The 25988-nt window shown below is 44.5% G+C and overlaps 1 protein-coding gene across 7 annotated transcripts in view; it reads right to left on the bottom strand.

Moving 5' to 3' along the window:
* Nucleotides 1-2462: 2462 nt before the first annotated feature.
* SIRT5 (sirtuin 5) overlaps nt 2463-25988 on the bottom strand; it is a 42619-nt gene continuing 19093 nt past the window's right edge. For 6 of the 7 annotated variants that reach the window (XM_059688660.1, XM_059688656.1, XM_059688658.1 and 3 more), the window contains 7 exons: nt 25453-25586; nt 22293-22518; nt 19495-19582; nt 18279-18332; nt 16776-16899; nt 7595-7710; nt 2463-2985 (listed from right to left, as the gene is read on the bottom strand). In XM_059688660.1, coding sequence (XP_059544643.1) covers nt 2910-2985; nt 7595-7710; nt 16776-16899; nt 18279-18332; nt 19495-19582; nt 22293-22518; nt 25453-25586 — 818 coding nt within the window. In that variant the 3' untranslated portion in view covers nt 2463-2909. The remainder of the gene's footprint in view (nt 2986-7594; nt 7711-16775; nt 16900-18278; nt 18333-19494; nt 19583-22292; nt 22519-25452; nt 25587-25988) is intronic. The other variant, XM_059688661.1, reaches the window with a different exon arrangement.

The following is a 25988-nucleotide window of genomic DNA, read 5'->3' as shown; positions in this document are numbered from 1 at the left end:
AGGACCTGCTGTCACCGAGAAGTTGACAGACACGGATTAAATCAATTCCCGGCACCAAATGTGTGCTGGGCGACTTTGGCCCCGTTTATCAGGCTACCCCGACCACCAGCTCCTCCACCAGCCTGTCCATGCCTCTGTTCTGTGTCCATCACTGACAACTTCCCAAACAGTGTATTACCTGACTCTGCCCCCCAGCCCCCACTTAAATGTAAGCTCTGTGAGAGAGTAGGGAGCCCACCTGATTCCCTGGTGCAACCCCAGGACCTTGAACAATGGCCAGCCCATCCCAAATCCTGAATCCAGTGAAAGAATGCCACCCTGCACTCAGTGAATGCAACCCTAGTACTATTTCTGTGTCCTAAGTATATGCCATTTTTGGAATATACATGGCTTTTCCTGACCTGTGTTTATCTTCTCCCACCCATTATACAATACTAAGCGAGTCATCTATCATTCTCCCATCAAACCAAGGTTTCACACTTGCCGTGCATTTGTACATGCTGTTCCCTTTATGACACACACTCCCCCATGTGGAACTATTTATACCTGAACACAGGCCAGGGCTGACATCCTTTAAAGGTCTTTCAAAGACCTTAACATCTACCCATCCCCACTCTGCCCATCTTTAACTACATTTTCCTCGGAATCTTGAACAAATTTCTATTGCTGCAGTTTCTACATTGTATAATAGTTTACACGACAGTTGTCCCAACATTCTGTCAAGTCCTTGAGGGCAAGGCCCACGTCTTACTAATTATATTTCTAATGCCTATTATGTGGAAGACATTCAATAATACTAAATTGAATTAAATAATTTCTACCTCACTTTTTTTTTTCAATTCTCCTTTCATTTTCTCTAATAAAACCAAAACGTGAACACAAACGATAACACACACACACAAAGCTGCTGGTACCAAAGGCCCAATTTGAGAGGAGTTGCAAAGAGCTGTACTGAAATATCTGGGCCTTGGGCAGATAGAGATTAAAAATATAATCAGACTGAGACAGCATGCTGATTCCCATCATTGCTAACACTAGGGGAACGTTTCAAGTAACGGAGAAGCCCAACAACAAACCTATTGAAAGAGAACAACGGTATTTTATGTGCAAAAACTACATTGTAAGTATCACAAGTCCCTTCAATATATATGCCTTGAGCCACTCGTGTGAAGTGAACCCTAAAGGCTGGCCCTGAGGGGTGATCGGGGCCAGCAGCTGCTGCTCGCACCGCTGACAGGATGAGCGATCGGGTGGCGCCGGGTGCAGGCAGCGGGTGCGAGCGGTGGCTCTGGCAGCAGGTGTGAGTGCTGGGGTGGGACCACGGCACACAGGAGCAAAGAATTTTCAGTAACCATCAGAGGCTCACCCCAATGACAGCAACTGGCACCCTGCCTTGGTCTGGCGACCCCACTCACCTGCTCCACCATCCCACCGTGGCCGATGCCCACCATGTTCCATGCTCTGCCACCTGCTGCAGAGGGCTGCCAAGTTCTGTGTGCGCCCCCTGGTGGTCAGTGCACGTCATAGCGACCAGTTGTTCTGTTGTTCCATTGTTCAGCCGTTCGGTCTATTTGCATATTAGGGTATTATATATATAGATGACTTGCAAATGCAGTACAAAGTTTTGTATGATAGTGTCTTGTCATCTATTTCCACAAAAGCCAAGGATGTAACATTAAATCAATTCTTGTAAGGGGCTGAGGGGATGAGACTGTGTAATCACCCAGGGGGCCAGCTGATCCAAGGGCCATTGTTATGTATGACCTTCCTACACGTTTACTTAAGGCCACTGCTCCCAGTCAGGCTTCTGATGCTTGCCTGAGAGCAAGCAGGCATTCTACGGGCCCTAGGTACTATATTAGGTGTGGGGCTTGAGGTGAGAACTGTGTTCTTGCTACTTTACTCTGAGGTAAAGTCCTATGGAAAACACTCCCTTCAGAATTCAGTGTCTGGGAAAGCTTGGCAGACCCTGAAGGGCCTATATGCTTCTGTGTTTATAATATCAAGAAATAGTCAACCATCACCTCTCCCTTTCCTCCTTGGCTGCTAAGAAGGCTAGTACTGCCCAGCCTGTGTCTTAGTTGGTTGCGCGTCATCTCATACACCAGAAGGGCACAGGTTCCATTCTGGGTCAGGGTACATGTCCCTCAGTAGGAGACATGCAGGAGGCAGCCAATTCATATTTCTATCTCTCTCCCTCTCCCTTCCTCTATCTGAAATCAGTAAAAACATGTTTTTTAAAAAGGCTATTACTACATTTTAGTCAGTTGTGAATACCTTTGGAATCTATATATTTGTGTCATTTTGGGGTGGGGGCCTCATCCTGATTTTCTACCTTGTTGCTACTTTTCCTTCTTGAGTTCCTGTTCTAAGCTATCCCACATATTTTGAGGTAAAGCAGCCAAACAAGGTAAACACAGAAAGAAAAAATCCTCAATAAAGATATCTCTCAGGGTCACAGCTGTATACCATATATTACCTCCTGTAGAGAGTGATTTTATTTTCCATCAAAATTTGTATAAAAATCAGAAATAGCAATGTTTTACCTTTCTACTTCTATCTTTGACAAATAGCAAAAATACGATTGGGATAATTACATTTTAAGACAATCTAATTAGAATTTCCCCCCCTCAATAATCAATCAAACACATCAGAGGATCAGAGGTATGTTATGTTTAAGTTCAAACCAAATAACATGCATTAACTTTACAGCTCTCTGACTTCTTGTACCTATATTTGCTACAGTTACCTCCAAGGCCCCTACCACTTATCAACAGGTTGGATCCCAGCCAGGAAATCAGAGACTATTTTTAGATCTTCCAATATTCAGCTCCCATCCACAAGACTGTGTGTCTTCTGTCTGTGGCCTGGTACTTAGATGTACTATAATCTCTTCCTTCCCAGGACAATTAAGAAACTGTCTCTGTTTCATGAGGAGCCAGGGCTTCAGGAAGGGTCCTACCACAGAGCCCCTGGAAATGAAACCTGAAACAGAAGGACAAACACAGCAGTTAGGAGCGAAACCAACATACTACTTCAGCAAGTCACACATTTCTTAATTTTACCCAGAGGAAAATCCAAATTCTCACAAATGTGTCATTATGAGCTTTTGTGCCCACTTCTTTCATCTAGTTTCTGACAACTCAAGATATAGACATTTCACCATGGTTGGTCCTTGTGATCAAGAAAATTTTAGGAAAGGAAATGCCTAGATTTTACGTGGTATAAATAAGAATTTTATTTTAAAGAGCAGGGGGAGATATGATTGTAAATTGTATTTCATGATTATATTGCCAAACTCATAAAAGGTTATTTTTAGTTGGTTTGAGAGAAAGAGAGAGAGAGGGAGGGGAGGGGGGAGATAAACACTGATATGTTGTTCCACTTATTCATGCATTCATTGGTTGCTTCTTGTATGTGCCCTGACAAAAGATTGAACCCAAAACCTTGGTGAACTGGGATGACTTTCTAACCAACTGAGCTACAGGGCCAGGGCCATAATGAAAGTTTTAAGTTTTATGATATCTACATACTACTTTAAAACAGCATTCATATGGCCGAAACCGGTTTGGCTCAGTGGATAGAGCATCGGCCTGTGGACTGAAAGGTCCCAGGTTCGATTCTAGTCAAAGGCATGTACCTGGGTTGCGGGCACATCACCGGTAGGAGGTGTGCAGGAGGCGGCTAATCGATGTTTCTCTCTCATTGATGTTTCTAACTCTCTATCTCTCTCCCTTCCTCTCTGTAAAAAAATCAATAAAATATATTTTAAACACACACACACACACACACACACACACACACACACACACACACAAAAACAGCATTCATATGTACTAAGGAAAGAGAAAAATAACTTCATGCACCGTACAGACCACAGGATTTTAGCTGCGCCAACAGCCTCTCAAACCATACCTTTCGCAAAGAGCTCTGACTTGTAGTCAGAAAGGAGAAAAAAAGAAAAGAAAAAAGAAAAAGCAAAGAGAAGGAAGAAAAATCAATGATTTCTGCGTCCTTCAAGAGAAAATACTTAGGGCAGAAAAATAGCAGGGTTTTGTAGTATATTATTAATAAGAAAACCCATTGAGCACAATTGAAAATGAAGAAAGCATTTGCTTAATGTAATTCTTCATATTACCAATTCTGATACAACACAAATCGCTAATGCCTTATCCCTTAAACACTGTTCACGTCACAAAGTGCCGCTAATGGGCATCCCTGACCATTGGCATTTCCACTCCTGCCACGCTCAGCACGCTGAACACTGGCCGCTAGAAAGCTCCTCCCCAGCACAGTGGTCATAGTCCCTTGAGGACTGTCCAAGAATTATGCAGCGGTTCTCAACCTGTGGGTCGTGAACAATGAAAATACATCCTGCATATCAGATATTTACATTACGATTCATAACAGTAGCAAAATTACAGTTATGAAGTAGCAACGAAAATAATTTTATGGTTGGGGGTCACCACAACATGAGGAACTGTATTAAAGGGTCGCGGCATTAGGAAGATTGAGAACCACTGAATTATAGCCTCCAAGGCATGGAGAGCTTTCAGGGAATTTCCATATCCTCAATCCCACGTGGTCTCCTTCTTAAGAAAGTGACTCTCAAGTGCCCCTTTTCACTTCCCCTTCCCCCCACTTCACAAAGGCAAGCTGCACCCCTCACTCACCCCAAATCTTAGATGGTGCCTTAGCCCAGAGTGTGAAAACCTATCGGGTGCTAACTAAAGAGACATTTGAAATATTGGTGTAGATTAAAGAAAACAAAAGACTGGATATCACATCCTTATGCAAATAGGGCCTTTTCATCCTTGCTTTCAATAAAATGGAAAAAGGGTCTGATAGAATTGTCAGTTAACAGACAATGAAATAAGATACTACTATGGCATTTTAGCATGTAACTTGGAAGGAGGTCCAAAATCTGAGTGGCCATGCCATCTGAAATTCCTTTCATTTCGTGGTTTATGTAGCCCAGTTCTCCCAGTACATCCATCTATAAAAACCAAAAACCAAGAATAACAATTGACATTGAAAAGGTAATACTGAGCTTGGCCAGTGAAAATCAGCCCTGCCATCCCTCAGATGGGAATAAGAGACATAGATAAAGCCAGCTGAAGAGTGAGTAGGAAACATACTTTCCCAGGACAAGCTGCAAAGAATCATAACAACTCCCTTCTTTGAGTAACTGCATACTTTTTTACTCACATCACATTTATTACAATATATTGTTGTAAGTATTCTATTTTATTAGTTATTGCTGTTAATCTCTTACTGTGCCTAATTTATAAATTAAACTTTATCATAGCTATGTATGTATAGAAAAACACAGTATATATAGGGTTCAGTGCAATCTCTGATTTCAGGCATCCACTGGAGGGTCGTGGAATATATCCCCTGTGGATAAGAAGGGACTTCTGCAGAGCCATACTAGAGGTTGTTAAGTGGTATCTTGGGCTTTTAATTTACATTTCCCTAATGATTAATGATGTTCAGCATCTTTTCAATGTTTTTATTGACCATATGTATATATTTGGAAAACTGTCTATTTGAATCTTTGACCCACTTTTTAATTGGACTACTTGTCTTTTTATTATTGAGTTGTGAGAATTCTTTATATATTCTGGATACACATTCCTTATCAAATATTAGTCTTGCAAATATTTTCTCCCATTCTGTGGGTTGTCTTTTTCTCTTTATTGATGGTGTCCATTGAAGTAAAGAAGTTTTTAATTTTGATAAAGTCCAATGTATCCATTTTCCCACACTTGATCTCAGCCAAAAGGCCTAGAAGCGATAATTTATCCATTTTTTCTTATGTTACCTGTGATTTTTATGTCATACAAAAGGTTTGGACAAACTCGAGGTCACAAAGATTTACTCCTTCATTTTCTTTTAAGAATTTTATATATTTGTAGCTCTTATATTTAGGCCTCTGATCCCTGTGAGTTATTTTTTGTATATGGTGTAAAGGGGTCCAATTCCAATCTTTTGCATGTGGCTATCCAGCTGCTCCAGCACCATTTGTTAAAAAGACTATTCTTTCCATCACTGCTTTCTCTTCATACTTTTTCAAAAGTCAGTTGGCCATAAATGTGAGGGTTTTTTTCTGGACTGTCAATTCTATTACACTGATCTGTATGTCTACCCTTATGTCAGAACCCCACTATCTTGAAAACTGTAACCTTGTAGTAAGTTTTGTAATTGGGAAGTATAAGTTCTCCAACTTTATTCTTCTCTTTGTTTTGGCTTTTTGGGTCCCTTGCATTTTCACATAAATTTTAGGATCACCTTGTCAGTTCAGCAAAGAAGCCAGTAGCAATTTTGATAGAGAATGGGTGAATCTGCAAATCAATTTGGGGAGTATTGCCACCTTCATAATATTAAGTTGTCCAATCCATATACATGGATGTCCTTCTATAGATATTTAGGTTTTCTTTACTTCTTTTGTTAGCATTCTGTAGTTTTCAGAGTATAAGTTTTACATAGAGAGTGATTTTTTTTAAAGGATATCTTTCTAGTTCCTACCACTTATGGATTGAGGATACACTGTAGCTGATTAAAAATATCTGGAGAAGATGCCGAAACCGGTTTGGCTCAGTGGATAGAGCGTCGGCCTGCGGACTGAAAGGTCCCAGGTTCGATTCCGGTCAAGGGCATGTGCCTGGGTTGCGGGCACATCCCCAGTGGGAGATGTGCAGGAGGTGGCTGATCAATGTTTCTCTCTCATCGATGTTTCTAACTCTCTATATCTCTCCCTTCCTCTCTGTAAAAAATCAATAAAATATATTTTAAAAAATATATCTGGAGAAGATATTATATCAGAATGGCAAGGGTGGTACCAACTCATCAGTATTTTAAATATGTGTAGCCGAGTTTGAAAACCACTGACTGAAGTATGACAAGAGTTTCAGTGGTGTTTTAGAATTTTATTTATTTATGCTTAGTTCTTTCTATTGTATCTCATTCTAGAAAGGAATTAAGCAGACTAACAATAAAATATAAACTAAGTTAAAAGTGAAGACAAAAAAGCAGGGGTGAAACAAGAAAGGAAAAAAGGTGAAGACATGAATGGGCTAAAAATGCGTACTATGATGATCTCCTCTTTCCACACGAACGTGGGAAACAGAGTCAGTATCATAACAAAGCCACAAGTACAAATATTCTCGGCAATTAGACCAGAGACGTGTGTGTAGCAGCCTCACCATGGGAACAGTGGGAAGAAGTTCTGGCTGGTATCTCCAAGGCTTACTGCTCAGCATTCATTCAGCTTACCTACATCCAAATGCCTGCCATCACTAAATCGACTTAAAAAGACAAATGAAAGCAAAGCCAAACGAATCAAAGAAAGCTTTCAAAATGTGAAAAAATTAAAGTCCTATGGCAAACCCCTTGTAAAAAGACAGAGCCACCTTAGTCTACAGTTAACAATATTTTGTTCTTCCAAAAAAGCAACGACAGACCAAATAAAACACAAATTCAGTGTGTCTTTTTTTTTTTTTAATTAGAACAGAACAGTAGATAAAATGTCTTTAGATGACCATGTCCAATCCTGCTCAATGCCTTCCATTTCCCACCCTGGTAATCCCTGTACCTGAATTTGTTTGTGGCTTGGGTGATTTCCATGTTAAATTCAGCCACTGGCACGCCCCTGGCAGACACTTGAGGGGCAAACATGGCAGCAGGATAAACCAAGGAGGAAGTTCCCACCTACAAAGCAAACAGATGGAAACAGACAAATGACCACACTATGCAAGAAGAAACATTTTTTCAGAAAATCTCACATAAGCCCAGGCAGGTTTGTGGTTGCAGGTGTGGGGGGAAAACTAAGCTGGATGAGATAAATGGAGAGGATTTAAGGGACAAATCAGGAGTTAGGAGGCATCTTTTTGGCTGATCACTGGAACTCAGAAAGATGTGTTATGAAAAGGAGGGTTGTGCAAATGGAGAAAGTGGCAACGAAATGACTCATCACCTTTGAGGTTAGTTTTGTTTTTGTTTCTGTTCTTTGCAGTGATGTAAACAATCCATGATCCTTTTTTTCTAAGTTAGATAACTCAAAGAAATAAAATAAATACATATCTTCATAATCCTACTACCCCAAGATAACCCCTGCTCACATTTTGATGGATATTCTTTCAGGTTATCCCCTATGGATACCTAATAAAAGAGGAACATGCAAATTGACCATACCTTCCCTATGCCCAAGCCACACCCACCAGCCAATCAGAGCGATTATATGCAAATTAACCCAACCAAGATGGCGGCTGGCAGCCACAGAGCTGGAGCAAGCAGGAGGCTTGGTTGTCCGGGCAATGGAGGAAGCCAAGCTTCCCACCCGCCCTGGCCGGCTGTGGCCTCTGCAAAAGGCAACAAAGTTTCAATTATAGAAGATAAATAAATCCCAGATACCTGCTTCCAGCCAGCTTCCACTGGGAGCTTGGGTGGCTGGGGGCCATGGCAAGCCTGCAAACAACCATCAGCCCCTCATCCAGGATGGCCAGGCACCCCAGTGTACTGGGCTGCATATCTGACACTTCGGCCAGACGGGGCGCGCTGTGCTGCCTGTTCCTAAAACACATAGATAGGAAGGTACTGACATCAGGCCAGGCCTTGAGATATGGTCTCATGGCCCCTTCCCGGTACTCTGTACTCTCTGTTCCTAGAACACATAGATAGGAAGGTAGTCACTGTATGATGCTATACTGTGTTGAGAACTAATTATGTAAACAAGGCTTTGTAACTTTGTGGTTTTTGCAAATAAAAGTACTGTAATTCCTGTAGTCATTGCTGCAGTTCAGCCTCTGCTTCGGCAGGGTGCTGTAACTGTAGTCAGCTGGCCAGCTTAATAAAGGCTCTTAAATTTGAATTCTGAGTCGGTGGTCTATCTCGCTGAGTGAACCCATAACACCTAGCAGGACCCCCCAACCTGAAGGGGGTGTGGCCAGCCTAAAAACGGCCCTCAGCCCATCACTCAGGCTGGCCTGGCACCCCAGCAGGGACCCCCACCCTAAAGGGGCTGTGGCCAGCCTGCAAACAGCCATCAGCCCTTCACCCAGGCTGGCTACACCTTTATGGGGTGAGGGTCCCCACTGGAGTGCCTGGCCAGCCTGGGTGAGGGGCTGATGGCTGTTTGCAGGCTGGCCAAGCCCCCCAGCAGGGACCCCCACCCTGAAGGGGCCGTGGCCAGCCTGCAAACAGCCATCAGCTCCTCACCCAGGCTGGCCAGGCACCCCAGCAGGGACCCCCACACTGAAGGGGCTGTGGCCAGCCTGCAAACAGCCATCAGCCCCTCACCCAGGCTGGCCAGGCACCCCAGCGGGGACCCCCACACTGAAGGGGCTGTGGCCAGCCTGCAAACAGCCATGAGCCCCTCACCCAGGCTGGCCAGGCACTCCAGCCGGTGCCGGAAGCCAGTCCATCCTTGCTGCTTGACACAGTCGCTGCAAGGAAGAAACATCTGCATAGCATATGTTTCAAGGGACCTGGCATATATGGCATACTATTCTTAATATGTTTGCTCCCCTTCTTGGTGCTATGTGTTTTAACCAAGGTCACCTCTCTGAGAAAGGTTGTTTCCCTAGGTAGGGATTTTTCCCTGAAGTTAGGGAGGGAATAAAACCCCTTAACTAAGTGCCAGGCGGGTAGTTAATCACTTTAACTATGAACAATCACTCTTAAGCTACATAATCTTTACTCCCTGGAATAGAGATAAGAAACGCCCTAACCTTTGGAATAGAAATTGATAAGACTAAAATCAACTGGTATAAATACAGATGTAACAAGGCAATAAGACACAGAACCTGCCTGGAGATCCTGGCTAGAACCTGGCTAGAGAACCTGGCTAGGCTGCTGATCAACTGAACGCTGTCTCCGTGTCACTCCTTCTTCGCCGACTCCGTCCACACCTTTGGGAACCCCCGGACCTGCTGGGGCTGGACCCCAACAAGCGGGGACCCCCAGCCTGAAGGGGTGTGGCCAGTCTGAAAATGGCCCTCAGACCCTTACCCACACTGGCCAGAGACCCCAGCGGGACCCCCACCTGATCTGGAACACCCTTCAGGGCAAACCAGCTGCCCCCCACCCATTCACCAGGCCTCTATCCTGTATAATAAAAGGGTAATATGCAAATTGACCCTAACAGCAGAGCGACTGGGAATCACTGGTCACTATGACATACACTGACCACCAGGGGGCAGGCGCTCAATGCAAAAGCTGCCCCCTGGTGGTCAGTGCACTCCCATAGGGGGAGCTCTGCTCAGCCACAAGCCAGGCTGACGACTGCCAGTACAGCAGTGGTGGTGGGAGCCTCTCCCGCCTCCTCAGCAGCACTAAGGATGCCCAACTGCAGCTTAGGCCTGCTCCCCGCTGGCAAGTGGACAACCCCTGAGGGCTGCCGGGCTGCCAAGGGATGTCTTGCCGGGAGCCGGTCCATGCTTGCTGTTTCAAGGGACCTGGCATATATGGCATACTGTTCTTAATATGTTTGCTCACCTTCTTGGCACTATGTGTTTTAACCAAGGTCTCTGAGAAAGGTTGTTTCCCCAGGTAGGGATTTTTCCCTGAAGTCAGGGAGGGGATAAAACCCCTCAACTAAGTGCCAGGCGGGTAATTAATCACTTTAACTACGAACAATCATGCTTAAGCTAAATAATCTTTACTCCCTGGAATGGAGATAAGAAACGCCCTAACCTTTGTAATAGAGATTGATAGGATTGAATCGACTGGTATAAATACAGATGTAACAAGACAGAACTCAGAACACAGAACCTACACTCAGAACCTAGGCACAGAACCTACACAGAACATTCTCTAGAGACAGAAGAACTTCGCTGGAGAGAACATGGCAAAAGATCTTGGACAGAAACTGGCCTCAGAACCTAGAGACAGAACCTAGCGAGAGAACATGGCAAAAGATCCTGGACTGAACCTGACTACAGAAATTGGCAAGAGAACCTGACTAGAACCTGGTGACCGAACCTGGCTGGAGATCTCAGACTGAACCTGATTGGAGAACCTAGCGAGGGAACATGGCCACAGAACCTGGCTGGAGATCCGAAGCAGAACCTCTCTGGAGATCCAGACCAGAACTTGGCTAGAGATTCTGGCTAGGCTGCTGATCAACTGAACGCTGTCTCCGTGTCATTCCTTCTTCGCCGACTCCGTCCACACCTTTGGGGACCCCTGGACCTGCTGGGGTTGGACCCCAGCAATATCTGACTGCCAGCTTAGGCCCAATTCCCCAGTGAGCGGGCCTAAGCCAGTAGGTGGTCATCCCCTGAGGGTTCCGAAACTGCGAGAGGGCACAGGCTGGGCTGAGGGACCCCCCCGAGTGCACAAATTTTTGTGTACTGGGCCTCTAGGAGTTTTATAAACATTCTTTACAAGAATGGGAAGACTAGCTGGCTTATTTCTTCCCTGACTCACTTCTTCTACCTCTGTGACTTTCTAAATAAACTTTTGCTTATATTTGAGTCTTCACTCTGAATTTTTTCTTAGCCAGGACTCAAGTACTGAGGTTTTGTGAGGGGGTAGAGAAGGGTGATTGGGGAGAAGGAATGGGAAGATCAGAACATATTTTACAAACCAGCTTTTTTCACCTAGCCACTGACCCTATACTCAACTTCGGGATGAACTCAGTAAACACTGGCTGAATGAGTACGCATCCATGAGAAAGTGACTCTGCTTTTAAAGACATGTTAAGGAAAATTTGAAATATCCCTACCCTTTGTCCAGTTAATTCCACTTCTAGAAAATTTGTCCTAAGACAATAATTTGATGAGCATGTTAAAAGTTATGTCTGAGCCCTAAACGGTTTGGCTCAGTGGATAGAGTGTCGGCCTGCAGACTGAAGGGGCCCAGGTTCGATTCTGGTCAAGGGCATGTACCTTGGTTGCGGGCCCATCCCCAGCAGGGGGTGTGCAGGAGGCAGCTGATTGATGTTTTTCTCATGGATGTTTCTAACTCTATCCCTCTCCCTTCCTCTCTGTAAAAAATCAATAAAATATTTATTAAAAAAAAAAGTTATGTCTGAGGCCCTGGCCAGGTAGCTTAGTTGGTTACAGTATCATCCTGGTATGCCAAGATTGCAGGTTCAATCCACCATCAGGACACATAAAAGAAGCAACCAATTAATGCATAAATAAAAGTGGAATATCACATCGATGTTTCTCTCTCTCTCTCTCTCTAAAAATTAATCAATACATTTTTTAAAAGAGTTAAGTCTAAGGCTATTTCACTGTAACGTTGTTTAAAGTATCAAAATTTGAAACAGCCTGAATGTCCAACAATAGAGAATTGGTTAAATGCATACACCAGAACACTGCATAGCCAATTAAAAGATGATGTACTGACATGGAATATGCTAAGTGAATTGCTACATGAATAAAATAGTTTCAGAAAAGAACATATATGGACCCATTTAAAAATTTTTTAAATTACCATTTACACCAGTATTATTTTATATTGGTTTCAGGTGTACAGCATAGCAGTTAACTATCATATTCTTTACAAAGTGCTTCCCCCAGTATTTCCAGTACCCACCTAACATCATACATAGTTATTACAATACTGGAGGCCCGATGCACGAAATTTGTGCAAGGGGCTTGGCCCCCGCTGCCGTGGCGGCCACTTCTGCCTTGGCCCTGCTGCCCCAGCTTCGTCTGGAAGGTCTAATTAGCATATTATGCTTTTATTATTATAGACTAGAGGCCCGGTGCACAAATATTTGTGCACTCGGGGGGGGGGGGCCCTCAGCCCGGCCTGTGCCCTCTTGAAGTCTGGGACCCCTCAGGGGATGACCACCTACTGGCTTAGGCCCGCTCACCGGGGAATTGGGCCTAAGCTGGCAGTCAGACATCCCTCTGGCAGCCCAGGAGGGATGCAAATTGCAAACAAAGATGGGATATACACTTGCCAGCGGGGAGCAGGCCTAAGCTGCAGTCGGACATCCTTAGCACTGCTTAGGAGGCAGGAGAGGCTCCCACCACCACTGCTGTACTGGCAGTCGTCAGCCTGGCTTGTGGCTGAGCAGAGCTCCCCCTGTGGGAGCGCACTGACCACCAGGGGGCAGCTTCTGCATCGAGCGTCTGCCCCCTGGTGGTCAGTGTGTGTCATAGTGACCAGTGATTCCCAGTCGCTCTGCTGTTAGGGTCAATTTGCATATTACCCTTTTATTATATAGGACTAGAGGCCCGGTGCACAAAAATTTGTGCACTCGGGGGGGAGGGGGGTCCCTCAGCCCGGCCTGTGCCCTCTCGCAGTCTGGGACCCCTCGGGAGATAACGACCTGCTGGCTTAGGCCTGCTCCCAGGTGGCAGAGGGCAGGCCCAATCCCTAGGTGCAGCCCCTGGTCGGGCTCAGAGCAGGGCCAATTGGGGAGTTGGGGCACCGCCCCCTGTCATGCACAGAGCAGGGCGGATCGGGAGGTTGCGATGCCACCCTCAGCCAGGCTCAGGGTAGGGACGATTGGGGTGTTGGGGCACCGCCCCCGTCACACTCAAGGCAGGGTCGATGGGGAGGTTGTGGCGCCACCCCCTGTCACGCACAGAGCAGGGCCAATCAGGGGGTTGGGGCGCTGCCCCCTGTCACGCACAGAGCAGGGCCCATCGGGGGGTTGGGGCCCCTTACCCTGTCATGCACAGAGCAGGGCCCATCAGGGGGGTTGGGTGCTCCCCCCTATCACGCACAGAGCAGGTTCGATCAGGGGGTTGGGGAGCTCCCCCCTGTCACTCACAGAGTAGGGCCAACAGGGGAGTTGGGGCACCGCCCCGTCACACAGAGAGCAAGGCGGATCAGGGGGTTGGGGCGCCGCCACTGTCACACTCAGGGCAGGGCCCATGGGGAGGTTATGGCTCTACCCCATCACACACAGAGCAGGGCCCATGGGCAAGGGGTGGGGGGGTGGGGGCGCCACCCTCTATCACCCACAGGGCAGGGCCGATCAGGGGGTTGGGGCGCCGCACCCTGTCATACACAGAGCCGCAGGGCGATCAGGGGGTTGGGGAGCTCCCCTGTAACAGGCACAGAGCAGGGCTGATCAGGAGGTTAGGGCGCCTTCCCCTGTCACGAACAGAGCAGGCGGATAGGGAGGAGCTGCGGGGCGATCAGGGGGTTTGGGCGCTGCCCCGTCACGCTGATCCCGGTGCCGGGAGGCCTCTCAGCTCCACTGATCCCGGTGCTGGGAGGCATATTACCCTTTTACTATATAGGATAGAGGCCCGGTACATGGGTGGGGCTGGCTGGTTTGCCCTGAAGGATGTCCTGGATCAGGGTGGGGGTCCCCACTGGGGTGCCTGGCCAGCCTGGGTGAGGGGATGATGGCTGTTTGCAGCTGGTCACACACCCTTTAGGTTGGGGGTCCCCACTGGGGTGCCTGGCCAGCCTGGGTGAGGGGATGATGGCTGTTTGAAGCTGGCCACACACCCTTCAGGGTGGGGGTTCCCACTGGGGTGCCTGGCCAGTCTGGGTGAGGGGCTGAGGGCTGAAGCTCCCAACTGCTCCTTTTCTTCTTTTCTTTTTTTTATTCTGGGCCAGCTTTAGCTCTGAGGCTCCAGCTCTTAGGCCTCTGCTACTGAAAGCAAGTATCTGGTTTGTTTCGGTTCTATAATCGAAAAAATGTATAACTCCAGCTCTGAGATCCCGGCTTGCTGAAAGGAGGTTTCTGGGGTTTTGTTTAGCTTCTATATTTGTTACAATGTTTCAAACTGCAGGCTCAGAGGCCGGCAAGGCAGGCGGGGAACGTTGGTTTCCTCGTTGGTTTCCTCCGTCACTGAAGCAAGCAAGCCTCATGTTAGTTTCAAGCTGCCTGGCTGCCGGCCGCCATCTTGGCTGGTAGTTAATTTGCATATCACCCTGATTAGCCAATGGGAAGGGTAGCGGTCATACGCTAATTACCATGTTTCTCTTTTATTAGATAGGATAGAGGCCTGGTGAATGGGTGTGGGCCGGCTGGTTTGCTCTGAAGCGTGTCCCAGATCAGGGTGGGGGTCCCGCTGGGGTGCCTGGCCAGCCTGGATGAGGGGCTCATGGGTGTTTGCAGGCTGGTCATGCCCCTTTCAGGGTGGGTGTCCCCACTGGGGTGCCTGGCCAGCCTGGGTGAGGAGCTGATGGCTGTTTGCAGGCTGGTTACACCCCCTTTAGGTTGGGGGTCCCCACTGGGGTACCTGGCCAATCTGTGTGAGGGGCTGAGAGCCGTTTTCAGGCTGGCCAAGCCCCCCTGGCGACGGAAGCTCCCAGCCTCTCTTTATTTTTTTTATTTATTCTGGGATTTATTTACCTTCTATAATTGAAAGTTTGTTGCTCTGAGTGGAGCTCAGAGCCACCACGGGAAGCTTGGCTTCCTCCATCATTGGGGCAACCACGCCTCCTGCTTGCTCCAGCTCCGTGGCTGCCAGCCGCCATCTTGGTTGGGTTAATTTGCATATAGTCACTCTGATTGGCTGGTGGGCGTGGCTTAAGGTGTAGCAAAGGTATGGTCAATTTGTGTGTTTGTCTTTTATTAGTGTAGATTATTGACTAGATTCCCTAAGCTATAATTTACATCCCCAGGACTGTTTCGTAACTTCCAATTAGTAATTATCCATTCCTTCACCTTTCCACCCAGCCCCCTAATCAACTCCCTTTGGCAACCATCAGTCTGTTCTCTGTATCTCTAAGTCTGTTTCAATTTTATTTTTTCATTTATTTTGTTCTTTAGATTCCGCATGTAAGTGAAATCATATGGTATTTGTTTTTCTCTAACTTATTTCACTTAGCACAATACCCTCTAGGTCCATCAATGCTGTCACAAATGGTAAGATTTCATTCTTTTCATGGCTGAGTAGTAATCCATTGTATATATGTACCACATCTTTCTTATCCACTCATTTATTGATAGACACTGGGGTTGCTTCCATATCTTCACTATTTTAAATAAGGCTGCAATTAACATAGGGTGCATATATTCTTTCTAATTAGTGTTTTGGGAGTATGAACCCATTTTTAAAAATTTTAATCAATATGTGTACATCTTCATGTGGAAAGGTCTAGACCAGGGGTGTGCAAACTTTTTTCTGTAAAAGACCAAATAGTGCTGTTTTTTTTAAGGTTTTATAGGCCACATGGTCTCTGTTGCAAACATTCAGCTCTGCCAATGTAGTGTGGAAGTAACTATAGAGTATACAAAGAAGAAAGGGCATGGCTATGTTCAAATAAAACTTTATTTACAAAAACAGGTGGCAGGTCAGATTTGGCCCATAGGCCACAGTTTGCTCATCCCAGGTCTAGAAGAAAACATACTAAAATGCTAACTGATTATTTTTGTATGGTAGAATTATCGTATTTTTAATTTCTTCTTTTTGTGTTTTCTCAATTAAATTTAATAATGAGCATGTATTATTTTAAAAATTAGAACCAATAACATGCTCTTTTTATGATATTTTTTGTGGGGAGAAAAGGATTTGAGAAGCCGAAGACATGGTCTTGCATGTTTTGTATTTTAAGATAAATTCTTATTCACTATTTTTTAGTTTTTATGTAGAACACCACAACTCTCAAAACACATCTTAAGAGAAGGAAAGAAGGAAGGAAAGTAGGAAGGGAGGAAGGGATGGAGGGAGAGAGAAAGGAAGGGAGGGAGGGAAGAAGGAAGGAAGAGAGGGAAGGAGGGAGGGAGGGAGGGAGGGAGGGAGGGAGGGAGAAAAGGAGGGTGAGTGGGAGGGAGGGAACAACATTAATCTCCACCCCAGTCCTGGTGTTTCAGAAAATCCCCACAATCCCCACAAAACGAAACCTACCACTAGACATAAGTCACAGAGGGCCAGCTCTTTGTCAACCTCCTCCAGAATGGCAGAGTCCAGGTTTTCTCCAAACCACACTACATAAGGTCGCAGCAGGCCCCCGCACCCTGCCTCTTCACACCTGTAAAAACATCACCCTTAACTCAACCTTGCCTGAAGGTCTGCCAGGTGGGTCGGAGGAAGACCAGGGGCTGCCCCAAATCCAGTCTGTCCAGATAGGTCACCTCATCCCCTGATCACCATCCCTGCCCTCCCAGCCCATAGGAGCTTGTCCTGAATATGAAGCACTAACTTTAACTGCCTTATAAAGTTTCTATTTTGTCTGAATGCATTGGGTTGATTTAGAGACAAATGTGTTTCAGCTAAGCTTGACCTAATCTTTAAACAGTTTTCTCTTTCACAGTGACTTCATCACCCTCATGGGCATGACTCTGCTCAGTGACCCAGGCCTGGGAGGGCACACTGGACTAAGATTTGTCTCAAACACCCCAATCATCCCCTAACTTCATCAATGACCTCCTTTTATTTTCTCCGAGATTCGCCTCTCTCCGATCCTGTCTATAGTCAAGTTCTCCAGTATCAATTACTAGAAATCTGTCACCATTTCCTCCCCACTCTCTCTTAGTCATTTTATTCTACCTTCTAAAATAACCTCCCCCAAACATAGTTTTCATCATATTAATGTCCTACCCAGGAACCCCTCAGGATTCCCTGTTCTTTCATATAGAAACTAGCATTTAGTAATGAAAAGCCTTATTAAGAAAAATAAAAAGGGTTCTGTGGTCAAATAAACCAGTGAAATATTAGCATATTGTAACCACTTCTTAGAGAGTAACAATGTCCTTTAGCATATGAAATGCTCTGAGAAGTCCTACAGTAAAGCAATCATACTCTGACTTGGTTTAATCTAGTGTGATCTGAGCACATAACATCTTTTTTTCAAGCAATGCCTATGAACATCACATGGATATAATGCTCGCTGAAACACTTTTGGAAGTGCTATTTTATTTTATTTTATTTTATTTTATTTTATTTTATTTATTTATTTTGCCTTGCCAAAACAAGGCCACCAAAAATTTTGGTTGCCTCCCAAAAATAAAATTGGGAGAGAGAGAGATGGAAGTGCTATTTTAATATCTGGCTTTGAAAACTTGACAAAAATCTTTCTAGGTTTTAAAAAAAATCTACAACATTTTAGTCCTATAATTTCATCTTTGCAAGACCTTTTACTGTCTCCATAAACCTGGATTAATAACACTGATGAGGAAGAAGAGGATGAAGATGACAGTATCTAATGAAAAGCAAGAAGGATTGAAAAGCAGTTTTCTTTCCACAGGTTTGGTTCATCCTCTCTATTTCTGCCCTTGGCCTCATAGGTCAGGGCTGGTATTTACATTTGAGTATTTAAGAAGCATCTCACCAAATGAACTTGGATTTTGATTCCTAATTTTCTTTTCTTGCAACCTGGAACACCAAGTATAGATTAAAGATTTTACCCACCGGGGAAGTTTCTCCACTGGGATTCTGGCATCTTGTGTTTCGGGTTCTGGAGCACTGAATAAACAATATTAGAAAAGAGAAAATGTCATTAGTATCATCAAAGAACAAAGGAATAACATAACCCAATACGTATGTATATTTGCATAACAGGGTATGGTACAAAACTCCTAATTAATACATGAGCTACTCAAAGAATGGACACCAACTAATTACTAGTGGTTTTACCTCAAGAGGGAATTTGTATGTGGGGAGGAGGTGGAGCAGCCATATGCGCTAATGGGGGAGTTTCATGACTTACATTTTATATGTTATCATTTGAATCTTCTTCAATGACATTATGTTAATATATTTCTTGTATACTTTATACTGATTTAAAATGATCAGGTAGAATTTTTCTCAGTATTCTGAGTCTATTCTTAATTTCTTTCCCTAACTACAATAATAGTACACATTCATCATAGAAATGTTGAAAAATTCAAAAAGATATTAAACAGAAATCACAACTACCTATCATCCCACCACTTCTGATAATTGCTGTGAAAATTTTGCTGTGCTCTTTTTAGGTCTGTCATCTATACACAAATACATCAACATGCGAGGAAAGAGGGGGAGAGAGGGAGAGAGGGAGAGAGGGAGAGAGGGAGAGAGAGAGAGAGGGAGAGAGAGAGAGAGAGAGAGAGAGAGAGAGATATTAAATACAAAGTTGGGCCCTGACTGGCATGCTCTGGTTAGAGTGTGGGCCTGAGCACCGAGGGCCACAGGTTCCATTCCTTATTACCGGCGCTCAAAGGCTTGTACCTGCGTTGCAGGTCTGATCCCCACCCTGCTGGGGCACCTGTGGGAGACAACCAATCGATATATCTCTGTCATGTTAATATCTCCCTCTCTCTCTTTTCCCTTACTCTCTCTCTCTCTCTCATCTTCCCTCCTCCCTTCCACTCTCTAAAATCAATGGAAAAATATCCTCATTTCTTGGGTGAGGATTAAAAAACAATACAAAGTTGGGATCAAACTATATAGAGTTAGATCCTGTGGTTTTCACTTAATATTATAAATTGAGAGCAAAATATTTCTTTCATAATATGGTATAATGTATTGGATCCTATTTTTTATAAATATCCATGCAAATCTTAGATTAATGTTTCATTTCCTCGCATTTATGTTCAATTTAAAAGAGAAAACAACACACGCTTATTCTATAGTACAGCATAATTACCCTTTTCCTGCGAAAGCTTCACAAATTGGACTCTTGTAATTCTCAGCCACAACCCCACAAGAGGTGCATTGAGTTTTGAATATGCTACCTGAAAAACATAAGTCAAGCAAGACCAGAAATTATATCAAGAGCAACTGTCTCCATGTCCAAAAGGGTACAAAATCACTTAGTTTTTATACGTTCATTTTAGCAAATGGGCCTACCCTAGGCATCATGGGAAATGTAAAGTCACGCAGTATTATTGAACAAGCCAGGAGCATCTATCCTCCTGGACTTTGTACTCTAGAGGGAAGAGAGACAGATGAAATAATCATTCATGACTAAGGAGCTCTCACATTACTCAGAGTGATGCTCAGGTAGGCCTGAACTGATCAATAGGGTAGATGAAGCCAACCAACTAAGGGCATGATTTACTAAGTACATGATTGATAAAGGTTCAGTAGCTTGGGATGTGTTTACAAATCTTAATTTTAAATTAATAAAGCTTGAATATTTTATCTAAAACAAGATCAATCAATAATTAATCAACTAATAAATGAAGAAAATAACTGTAAAACTAGCAACCATTTGTTAAGCTCACCCAATAATGGTGACCACAATTCACTACATATTGTCATGTGCCCAGTGCTGTGCTGAGCATGTCACACACACTGTGGTGGATACACATTGTTCCATTGTCCAGTGTCACTTTGTTGAGGACCCATCTCTCTTCTATCCCATGCCAAGCTGATGAAGGTGTCAATCACATCCTAAAATACAAGCTTGGATACACGTTTCAGACTGGTCCAATCCCAGTACCCCATCCCTCTGGTGATAGTGTTTGGTTAAAAGCAGGTAAGTGACCCAAGCAAGGCTCCCCGAGGTTTGTTTTCTGAGGAGAGAGCTAAGCTAGAGTGAGCCTGGAGCTGCCAGACGTTACTTTGCTGGCACATGAAGGCAATCAACTACAGAGGGAGAGGTAAAATAACTCCGAGTGAGCAAAGCTGAGGGAAGGAGAGGCAGAGAGACAGGGAGAGAAAGACAGTGAGCCTGCTGCTGATGTCAGCTTCTCCCAGGCTCCTCAGTGTTGCCAACCAATGTACGTATTTTGTCAGTTTTAGCATGGCTACTTTCCCGTTAGCATCTCTGAAGTTCAGACGCGTCCTGTAACTGCCACTGGCCACATGACAGGTGTGATGTGGTTGCCACAGCCAGCACTTGCACAGACTTGTTGAAGGATTACACCAATGACTGACATGTGTCCTGACTGGACAAAGGCAGCCTCTGCATATTTCAGCCAACAAACCAGTTAAGGTCCATTTGGGGAAGAAAAATGAGTCCTGGTTGCCATCTAGAACCTTCCACTCACACCTTTTGGTAAGATCAAGAAAGGCCCAACGTCAAACCCGCAGAATGTGTGTCAGCAGCTTGGGAGGGAAACACAGAGATGAGAGGATCCCCCTTAGGAAATGCAGCGTCACCGGTCCCACACACTGCGGAAAACAGTCGCTGACGCTGTGGAGGCCTTCAGAGGTCATTCAGAAGAAATATCGTAACCACTCTATTTTACCCATGTTTTGTTTTTTATATGCATGAGAGTGATAGTTTCTAAAAATATGTATCTAAATAAGTTTTAACAAGCCCTTTCTATTTGTATAAAACAGTGAATTCTAAGGAGTAATAAAATATCATGGTTTGGGCAGATGATTTTCTTTCTAAGTATCACATTAAAAAACTGTTGCATCTTCAATTTGATGAAAGAAAGGGCTTCCTTTTGTTTTTACCTGAATTTGAAGAGAGTTCTCATCACTTGCAAACAAAAAAAGTCCCAACTAATATGTATATATTATCTTATTTAATGCTTAAAATAACTGGATTCCGATTTTATACATTCTACATGGCAAGTGACAGGCTACAATCTGACACTGCAGAGAAACGAGAAGAGCCATGTGGAAAGTATCCTAGATCCAACAGAAGAAGGTGCCAAAAAGACTTCGGTTAGTAGGTGGCTGACACTGTTAGGACACAAAAAAGGGATGGGATCCAAGCACACAGTGCTCAACTCTCATTACCAGGGTGACCATAAGCCTAGGCAAAAATGGGCAACCTCACGGCGTGCGCACAAAGGCACCATCCCCATTGGCTCACTGTTCCTGGAAAAGCCACTATTAGAAATGCATCCCTTGGAATGAAAGTTTTGTAGACTCTTAAATGCAAATGTCCTTGGGAAAAAATCCCTGCTTGCCCATTGATGCTCTTGTATGAATGGGTTTATTAGATTTTTGGTGAGAGCAAAGAGGGGAAAGGAGTAAGAAGACAAGAGGGGGAAAGGAGGCTGTCGTCGGGGAAGAGCGGGAAAGCCAGAGGGACCTAAGACAAAACCTGTGTGTGTCACAACTTGGTGGGCTCGATTCAGAGAAGGTCGCTGAGCAGGTAGCTCCCTAAAGGCTGGAGGGCTTAGCAGAAGCACAGCCTCAGTAGACAGTACCAAGTGGGACAAAGGGAAAGTAAATAGATACCCCAGGGATGCCAAGGCCCCCCATGCCAGATCCTGCTAAAGCCAGCTGTTCAATGGCCCACCCCTCCTGGTTCCCTTCAGCCCAGCTGGGCAGTTGTCTCTAGCACAGCCCCCTCAAGAGCTGCTCAGGGAGGGCACGCAGCAGTGCAGACTAGCGCTTTCGCGGTGTAACAGGCTCACACCAGACACCTGGGTGTGTTGTCAAAATGCAGATTCTGTTTCAGTGAGTCCTGGTGGAAAATGGCAGGACATATGCTTTCAAGTCTAGTTCCCCTCCCCGTGTGAGGCTGGGGGTTCTCACCGTGGATTTCCAGAAGGTTCTTGGTACCAGCCTTGCGGTGCAGCTCATCGATGTTTTGGGTGATGACCATGACCCGGCGGCCCTGCTCACGCAGCCGGGCCTCACACTCAGCGATGGCGAGGTGCCCGGGGTTTGGCTTCACGCGCTGAATGACTTCCCGCCGGTAGTGGTAGAACTCCCACACCAGGGACGGGTTTTGGGCAAAGGCCTCGGGAGTGGCCAGGGTCTGGGGGTGAGAGGAGGCAGGAGTCAGGGAGGGAAAGAGCGCTCATGCTCCGTCCAGAGCACAGGCAGCGGCGCGCGAACGAACCTTGGAGTGCCGGGGCCAGGGCGGCAAACACTGGCCGGCCCCTCTTTCCCTACAATGGGCAGGCAGCTCTGGGAGGGTGCAAGCTGGCACACGTCTGCTCAGGTTCCTGCAGCGTGGCAGACACAGGGCAGGGGCCTGGCCACCAGCCTGTGTCCCAATCCTGGGACTAACAAGAAACCTTGGAGAAATTGGTTTTAATTTCCCCAATTATAACTCAGAGAAAATACAACCTATCCCATTTGACCCTCAAGGAAGTTATGAACATGAGGTAAAGTAATATGCAAGAAGATAATTTAGGTTGGAGCTCCAAAATGAATGGAGTCAGTATCATTTGTCCAGGAAGAAAAGTGAAATGGCCATAGTTGAGAAACTCAGTTTTTATCACTTACAGTTACACACTCACCATACACATTATATTAACAAAACATAGAAGAATATGTATTTTAAGGTGCAATGCCTCTTCTAGGACAGACAAATCTCATCTACAGTGAACAGACAGCAGAGAAGTAGTTGTCTAGGGCTGGAAGCTGACAGGAAATATACAAGGGAACCTTGGCAATGACCAAAGTATTCTGTATCTCCGTGGTGGCAGTGGTGGTACCATGCATTTTATTTTACTGTAAAGGTCCCTAACTGCCTGGTAGCCATGTCAGCCTTCATTTGGGGAGTGGATCATCTACGCTGTGGATTATCCATTTCAACCCTGTACTTCCTTCCTTCCTGCCCTCTACTCAGAGCACAAGTGGCCTGGAGCACATGAACCTGATATACAGGGGTGGGGAAAAGTGGATTTACAGTAATTAATTAATAAAACAAGAATAAACTGTGCTTCGTGAACTCACAACTGTAAGCCTACTTTTGTGCCCCACCCTGTATGTGTCCTGGGAACACAGCTGGAGTCAAACGTAATCTATTGCTTCCCTACAAAATCAGCTGCTCTGACCTGACTGAACATCCTCTGTAAGTTCCTCCTGACACCATCTGAGCCCCATCCCCTGATTCTCTAAATCAGGGGAGGCTCTCTGTGGCTCCTCTTTCTTGTGGAACCCTAATGGCCCTCACTCTTCCTTCTCCTCTCCTTCACCTTTAAGGTGATGATGCCATGTCTACATCCCCAGGCTTCACCTGGAGGGCAGCAGAGAGGTGACAGAACATCCTAAATCCTGGTTGGCAAACTGCGGCTCAAGAGCCACATGCGGTTTTTTGGTCCCTTGAGTGTGGCTCTTCCTAAGCCTTAGGAGTACCCTAATTAAGTTAATAACAATGTACCTACCTATATAATTTAAGTTTAAAAAATCTGGCTCTCAAAAGAAATTTCAATCGTTGTACTGTTGATATTGGCTCTGTTGACTAATGAGTTTGCCGACCACTGTCCTAAACCAAGCATGTCAAACTCAAAGGCTAACATGGGCCAAGTAAACAAGGAGCAAGTTTATGTGGGCCTCAAAAAAACAAAAGCTTCAATTTTCATAGAAACATAGGTTTATTTCTATAGAGACACGCTGAATACAAAGGGCTGAAATAAATGAGTGATTGTTAACATAAAATAATAAAACATTTTAATAAAAATTAATATTTTTTCTTGAACATTAACTTACCAGACACTGAATAAGTGCACAAATTAATAAGCATAACACAAATAAGCCTATTTTTCTTGTTCTCTGAAAGTGAAATATTTCCTGTTTTTCACACCAAGCAAGTCAGTGTAAGACTAATGACATGGCAATCGGTAGCTAAAATATTTGCTGCTAGTATTAGTGGAGAGAAACGGTGCACTTGTGCGTAAGGTGCATAAGTCACGTAAGGTACGTAAGGGAAATGAATGCAACATGATTATAATAATCAGTCATTAGCAAATGTAGTTATTAATAATTATGTATAATGGGATATTGTAAAAATTAAGTAACGGAATTTTTATTAAAACATTTCTTACATACCATTACATTGGCTGGGCCCCAAAAATATTCGTTGTGGGTCACATGTGGCCCACGGGCGGCAAGTTTGACATGCTTGTCCTAAACATTTGCCATCCTGAGACCTTTCATTCAGGAAAGAAGGGCAGGTTCATTAACCCTCAATAAGAAATCACCTGCTAAATTTGGAAGTCAAGTATTGAAGTAATTATTTATGATTGCTTTCATTCAACCAAGAAACATCTATTAAGCACTTACATTGTTCTAGAGTTCTCAGAGTTGGGGAAGGAACAATGAATGAAACAGACAAAATTCCCTGCCCTCAAAATTAGGGATTGCCGGGGGGAGTGCAAAGGGCCTGAGGGAATAATCCGGGGTACAGAAATGTTCCACATGTGATCTTGGTAGTAGCTACACTCTGTATACACTTGTTAGAAGTTACTGAATTGTGTACTTAAAATTGGTGAATTTTATTGTATGGCTAATATACCTCAATAAATTTTTTTTTTAAAATCCACACCCCCAAAGAACTTAATTTCTAATGGCCTTCATATAAAGTTTTGAATATTAAGCTCTAGGTCTTCAAGAATTCAACTCAATGTTAATATGTAAAGTTCACAGAAACTTTAAAATGTGTAACACCTAATTTCAATATCTATAGTAATGAATTATGCTAATCAAGGTTTTCTGATTCTACCTTTTTTATCTGAAAAAATGCAAATTATACTTACCTAAAAAATAAAGGACATGGCTGCTTTGCTTAAATCTCAGATCTTAATCATATGGACATTGTGTCGATGCCAAAATGAATAGGACAAGAGTCACTGCCAATTTCAAAACTTTGCTCTCTGGGTTTCAGCCATCATTAGGTTCTGAGTCAAACTCTGTTATGGCTTCTTTCAGAACAGCCTCTTAATATTCTGGAAACACTACTAACCTGAGCTTGCCATTTCCTCCAATAACCTCCAGCTCCTCTGAAAGTTGGAATCCCACTTTCAGCACTAATACCAGCCCCTGAAATGATGACTATGTGGTTTGCTTTTGCAAAAAGTTTCCGAAAATCGGCCATACCTAAAGAGAGAATAAAATCTTTATCAATCCAGTGCACCATTTGGATATTTATATCTCATACCAATCATCTGCATAGATTTCCCCTGCTCTCTGAAAGTAGAGTGTTTCTTATGAAAACTTGCATAAAGCAGAGAAGCAACTACCTTAGGGCACGTTTTGCTAACGGATGCACAAAATAAGTGGAGATAAAGCACAGATGCTCACAGACACAGTTCAAAGCTGCAGTGCTTGATGCTGAATGTAGCTTCCAGAGAAGGAGCTTGGGGGGCCCTCTTGCTGCTGGGGTGTGCTCTGTCTCTGTAACTCGCTGCAAGACTAATGCTGAATGCTATTTTTATCTTAAACCTTTTTTCAATGCAAAATCCTCTTCAGTTTTCTTTTGGTTAGCGAAAACAGATACTA

Source organism: Myotis daubentonii, chromosome 3 (assembly GCF_963259705.1).
Source record: "Myotis daubentonii chromosome 3, mMyoDau2.1, whole genome shotgun sequence".
Lineage (NCBI taxonomy): Eukaryota > Metazoa > Chordata > Mammalia > Chiroptera > Vespertilionidae > Myotis > Myotis daubentonii.
The sequence above is the reverse complement of the archived record's forward strand: the minus strand, read 5'-3'. Positions and strand labels throughout refer to the sequence as shown.